This window comes from Myiozetetes cayanensis, unplaced genomic scaffold (genome assembly GCF_022539395.1).
Source record: "Myiozetetes cayanensis isolate MyiCay16 unplaced genomic scaffold, myiCay2020 scf1628, whole genome shotgun sequence".
NCBI classification, from domain to species: Eukaryota; Metazoa; Chordata; class Aves; order Passeriformes; family Tyrannidae; genus Myiozetetes; species Myiozetetes cayanensis.
The window spans coordinates 1-5,931 of NW_026087302.1; the positions used below are offsets into that span (position 1 = coordinate 1).

Below are 5,931 nucleotides of genomic sequence, written 5' to 3' on the forward strand. Positions count from 1 at the left end.
AATCCACCCCCTGTGCCCCCCAGCCGCGAGGGTCAGATCCCGGCCACGGCCCTGCTGCCCACTGCACCCCCAAACACCCCTAGGACCCCCAAACCCCTCTAAACCCCCTGTGCCCCCAGCCGCGGGGTCAGATCCCGGCCACGGCCCTGCTGCCCACCATGACCCCCGACAGGCTGGCCGTGACCCCCACGCCCCGTGCCCGTGGTGGGCAGCCAGATGACCCGGCAGGCCAGGAGGCTCTACGTGGGCAACATCCCCTTCGGCATCACCGAGGTCTGGGGGGGCTCTGGGGGCGTTTGTGGGACCGCTGAGGGGGTTATTATGGGGGTTTTAGGGGAGTTTTAAGAGCTGAGGAGGCTCTACGTGGGCAACATCCCTTCGGCATCACCGAGGTCTGGGGGGAGCTCTGGGGGGGTTTTGGGGGAGTTTTGGGGGGTTTTGGGGGAGCTGAGAGGGGTCTATGTAGGCAACATCCTCTCGGCATCACCGAGGTCTGGGGGCTCTGGGGGGCTCTGGGGGTTTTTTGGGGGTTTTGGGGAGCTGAGGGGGCTCTACGTGGGCAACATCCTTCGGCATCACCGAGGTCTGGGGGGCTCTGGGGGCTTTGGGGGAGGTATTATAGGGGTTTTGGGGGTTTTGGGGAGCTGAGGGGGGGTCTACGTGGGCAGCATCCCTTCAGCATCACTGAGGTCTGGGGGGCTCTGGGGGGGGTTTTGGGGGGTTAGTAAGGGGTTATTATGGGGGTTTTGGGGTTTTTTTGGGGGGTTTTGGGGAGCTGAGGGGGCTCCACGTGGGCAACATCCCCGTTGGCATCACCGAGCTCTGGGGGGCTCTGGGGAGGGTTATTTGGGTTTTTTACTGGTTTTGCATTTTCTTTTTCCTTCCACTTTTTTGTCTGCTTTTCTCTTTTTTATTGCATTTTTTTGCAGCTTTTTTTTTTATCCTTTTTGTGTCTGTCTTCCTTTTAATTTCTTTTTCTCACTTATTTTCTTTGTTTTTGCTTTTTATTTACTTTCCTTTTTTTCTTTACTCCTTTATTTTTTATTTTTCCTTTTTTTTGTACTTTTATTTTTTTCCTTCTTTTATTCTTTTTTTTTCTTTTCTTTATTTCTTCTTTTGCTTGTTTTCCTTTCTATTCCTGTTTTTCTTTCTCTTTTTCCTACCCTTGCCCCCTCCCCATGGGTTTGGGGTGATCCTCCCTCTGACGCTCGCTTGCCCCCAGGAGGCGATGATGGATTTCTTCAACGCCCAAATGCGCCTGGGGGGCCTCACCCAGGCCCCCGGGAACCCCGTCCTGGCCGTGCAGATCAACCAGGACAAGAACTTCGCCTTCCTCGAGGTCTGGGGGGCCTTGGGGGGGGGGTTTAGGGGGTCCTGGAGGAATCGGGAGTTTCGGGGTTGGAGTGGGACACGGCCCCGAATCCGGCCCCCAAACCCCCCAAACAACCCCCTGACCCCTGAACTGCCCCAAACCTCCCAAAATCCACTCCCAAAATCCACCCCCAAGAAATCCACCCCTGAAATCCACCCCCAAAATCCATCCCCAAAAATCCACCCCCAAAATCCACCCCAAAACAACTCCATCCCCGAATCCATCCCCAAAATCCACCCCAAAATCCATCCCCAAAATCCACCCCCAAACAACCCCCGACCCCTGAACTGCCCCAAAATCCATCCCCAAAATCCATCCCCAAAATCCATCCCCAAAAATCCATCCCCAAATAACCCACCCTGACCATAAACTGCCAAACCCCCTAAATCCACCCCCCAAAACAACCTCCCCGACCCCTGAACTGCCCCAAACCCCCCCAAAATCCACCCCCCAACCACTGAACCCCCCAAAATTCCCCCAGGGGGGGTCCCTGTGACACCCCCAGTTCTGGTTTGGGTGGGGGGGTGGGGTCTCAAACCCCCTGTATTTGGTTCTGGGGGGTCTCAAACCCCCTGTATTTGGTTTGGGGGGGAGTCTCTACCCCCCCAGTTGTGTTTTTGGGGTCTCTCCCCCCCCAGTTGGTTTTTTTGGGGTCTCTCACCCCCGTGCTGCCCAGTTGTGTTTTTGGGGTCTCTCACCCCCCGTGCCCCCCCAGTTCCGCTCCGTGGACGAGACCACCCAGGCCATGGCGTTCGACGGGATCATCTTCCAGGGGCAGTCGCTGAAGATCCGGCGCCCCCACGACTACCAACCCCTGCCCGGCATGTCCGAGAACCCCTCGGTCTACGTGCCCGGTGAGGGGGGCCCCAAAAACACAGGGGGGACCCCAAAAACACAGGGGGGACCCCAAAAACCACAGGGGGGGAAACACCGGGAGCAGGGACCCCCCAACCCTGGGGAGTTTGGGGGGGTCCCAAAGGGTTCCCCAGTTTATTGGGGTGACTCTGGTGTCTCCTCATAACTAGGGGGACCCCAAAAACCCAGGGGGGGATCCCAGAAACACAGAGGAGACCCCAAAAACCCCGGGGGGAAACACCGGGAGCAGGGACCCCCCCCCACCCTGGGGCTCTGGGGGTGTTTGGGGATACCAAAGGGTCCCCACTTTATTGGGGTGACTCTGGTGTCTCCTCATAACTGGGGGGACCCCAAAAACCCCGGGGGGGACCCCAAAAACACAGAGGGCCCAAAAACACCGAGGGAAACACCGGGAGTGACCCGACCCTGGGGCTCTGGGGGGTTTGGGGGTCCCTGTGGGGAGTTGGGAGACCTGAAGGGTTCCCCCATTTGTGGGGGTGATTCTTGTGTCCCACTCCCAGCCAGGGGACACCCCAAAACCTGGAGGGACCCCAAAATCGTTTTTGGGGGGGCACAAAGATCAGGAACCCCCCACCCCAATAACAACCCCTGTGGGTTCTTGGGTTCGTGGGGGGTTGGGACCCTGGGAGGGCTTGGGGCACTCCTCGGGTTTTGGGGGTTTGGGGTCCCTCCTGGGGTTTTGGCCCCCAACCTCCTCTGTGCCCCCAGGCGTGGTGTCCACGGTGGTCCCGGACTCTGCTCACAAACTCTTCATTGGGGGCCTCCCCAACTACCTGAACGACGACCAGGTGAGGGGGGGGCACCCAGAGCCCCCCTGGGGACCCCCCAAACCCCCCCCAAACCCTGGGGGCAGGGTCACGGCCAAATTGGGGAGGGGGGGTTTGGGGGGACCCCAAAATCCTCCCCCAGGCTGAGATTCCATGGAGAGAGAGGAGGGGTTGGGGTGTTTTTTTGGGGGGTTCACAAGGACCTCCAGGGCCCCCCTGAACTCCGAGGGGGGGTGGGGACACTCCAAAAATCCCCCAGGCTGAGCTTTCCCGTGGATCGGGGGATGAAGGTTGAAGGGGTTTTTGGGGTGGGATCCCCCATTCTGGGGGGGTTCCCCCATCCCCTGAGGGGGTCCCCTGAGCCCCCCCGATGTCCCCCCCCCAGGTGAAGGAGCTGCTGACGTCCTTCGGGCCCCTGAAGGCTTTTAACCTGGTGAAGGACAGCGCCACCGGGCTGTCCAAGGGCTACGCCTTCTGCGAGTACGTCGACATCAACGTCACCGACCAGGTAGGGACCCAAAAACTGCCCTGGGGACCCCAAAAACTGCCCTGGGATTCCCCCCTCAACATCACCGACCAGGGAGGGACCCCAAAACCACTCTGGGATCCCCCCCTCAACGTCACCGACCAGGTAGGGACCCCAAAACCGCTCTGGGGACCCCAAAAACTGCACTGGGAACCCCCCCTCAGTGTCACCGACCAGGTAGGGACCCCAAAACCACCCTGGGGACCCCAAAAACTGCCCTGGGAACCCCCCCTCAACGTCACCGACCAGGTAGGGACCCCAAAAACTACCCTGGGGACCCCAAAAACCGCCCTGGGATCCCCAGAAACCACCCTGGGATCCCCCCCCTCAACATCACCAACCAGGTAGCCACCTAAAAACCACCCTGGGGACCCCAAAAACTGCCCTGGGATCTCCCCCTCAACGTCACCGACCAGGTAGGGACCCCCAAAAACCCCTGGGGACCCCAAAAACCACCCTGGGATCCCCCCATCAACGTCACCAACCAGGTAGGGACCCCAAAAACCACCCTGGGATCCCCTTCTCAACGTCACCGACCAGGTAGGAACCCCAAAAACACCTGGGGACCCCAAAAACCACCTTGGGGACCCCAAAAACTATCCTGGGAACCCCCAAAACCTTCCCCCCACAATGTCACCGACCAGGTACCCACCTCAAAACTGCCCTTGTAACCCCCAAAACCCACCCTGGGACCCCCAAAACCCCTCTGGGAATCCTCAAAAAGGCTCCAAATGTCCCCCCAGTTCCCACCCCCCCCGAATTCCCCTCTGGGAGGTCCCTCCCCGTGTTCAGGGATGTTTGGGCCCTCCTCAGGCAGTGGGGAGGGGTTCCCTGAGCCCCCAGCCCGGGGTCCCTGAGCCCCAGCCCGGGTTCCCTGAGCCCCAGCCCCCTGACCCCCGTCCCCCAGGCCATCGCGGGGCTCAAGCGGGATGCAGTTGGGGACAAGAAGCTGCTGGTGCAGAGGGCGGCGTGGGGGCCAAAACGCCACCCTGGTGAGTGGGGGCTCCCCAAACCTGGGGGTCCCTGGGGGGTTCAGGGTCCTCCCTGGGCTGGGCAGGGCTGGGGGGCTCTGAGGGGTCTCTGAGGAGGGGATTGGGGGCTGGGACACCCCGTGCTCGGTCTGGGTGGGGCAGGGGAGGGTTGGGGGTTCCGTTTTGGGGTCAGGGGGCTCTGGGGGTCTCAGACACCTGAAGAGGATTGGGGGTGTCAGGGATGGGATTTGGGGGATTAGGGGGTCCTGGGTACCTGCAGGGGGTTGGGTCTGGTTTTGGGGGGGTCGTGGGAGAGGGTCCCTTAAAGAGGGTGTTGGGGGGGTCTCCAGGACATCTGGGGGAGTGCTGGGGGGTTGGGGGAGCACTTGGATCTTTTGGGGGCTCTGGGGTCCCTGTGGGCTTTGTTGGGGGGTCTGGGGAGTCCCATATGGGTTCTGGGGTCCCTGTGGGTTCTATTAGGGGTCTGGGGGTCTGGGGGTCCATATGGGGTCTGGGGGTCCATATGGGTCTAGGGGTCCATATGGGGATCTGGGGGTCCTGTGGGTTCTATATGGGGTCTGGGGTCCATATGGTGTTTGGGGGTCCATATGGGGTCTGGGGGTCCCTGTGGGTTCTATTAGGGTCTGGGGGTCCATATGGTGTCTGGGGGTCCATATGGGGTTTGGGGGTCCGAATGGGGTCTGGGGGTCCAAATGGGGTCTGGGAGTCCATAGTGGGGTCCGTGTATGGGGTCTAAAGGGGGATCCAGTCGATGGGGTCTGGGGGTCCATATGGTGTTTGGGGGTCCGTATGGGGTCTGGGGGTCCAAATGGGGGTCTGGGGGTCCATATGGGGTCTGGGGGTCGTATGGGGTCTGGGGGTCCAAATGGGGTCTCTGGATGTCCCTGTGGGCTCTCAGTGGGACCCCCAGGTTGGGGGTCGGGGGTGGGGTGTCTCTCACCTCCCCCTCCCCCAGCGGGTCATCGCCCCCCTTTAACCCCCGTTTTAACCCCGTCCCTCCCCCCCCCAGAGCACCATAAACCAGACCCCGGTGACGCTGCAGGTGCCGGGGCTGATGAGCTCCCAGGTGCAGATGGGCGGCCACCCCACCGAGGTGCTGTGCCTGCTCAACATGGTGCTGCCCGAGGAGCTGCTCGACGACGAGGAGTACGAGGAGATCGTCGAGGACGTGCGCGACGAGTGCGGCAAGTACGGCACCGTCAAGTCCATCGAGATCCCCCGGCCCGTGGACGGCGTCGAGGTGCCAGGCTGTGGGAAGGTGAGATTTGGGGTCAGGGACACGTCAGGGACACTGGGAATGGGGTCAGGGACACCGGGAATGGGGTCAGGCACCGTCAAGTCCATCGAGATCCCCCGGCCCGTGGACGGCGTCGAGGTGCCCGGCTGTGGGAAGGTGAA

General features: G+C 61.2%; 1 protein-coding gene across 1 annotated transcript; it reads left to right on the top strand.

The window, feature by feature from the left end:
* Positions 1–119: 119 nt before the first annotated feature.
* Positions 120–5,791, top strand: U2AF2 (U2 small nuclear RNA auxiliary factor 2; the record flags this gene model as incomplete). Its single annotated transcript, XM_050311771.1, is given in 9 exon segments — positions 120–191; positions 193–273; positions 1,223–1,339; positions 2,088–2,226; positions 2,957–3,036; positions 3,401–3,523; positions 4,449–4,510; positions 4,512–4,560; positions 5,543–5,791. Coding segments are annotated over 9 exon segments (972 nt in total), but the record flags the coding sequence as incomplete, so codon positions are not given.
* Positions 5,792–5,931: the final 140 nt, after the last annotated feature.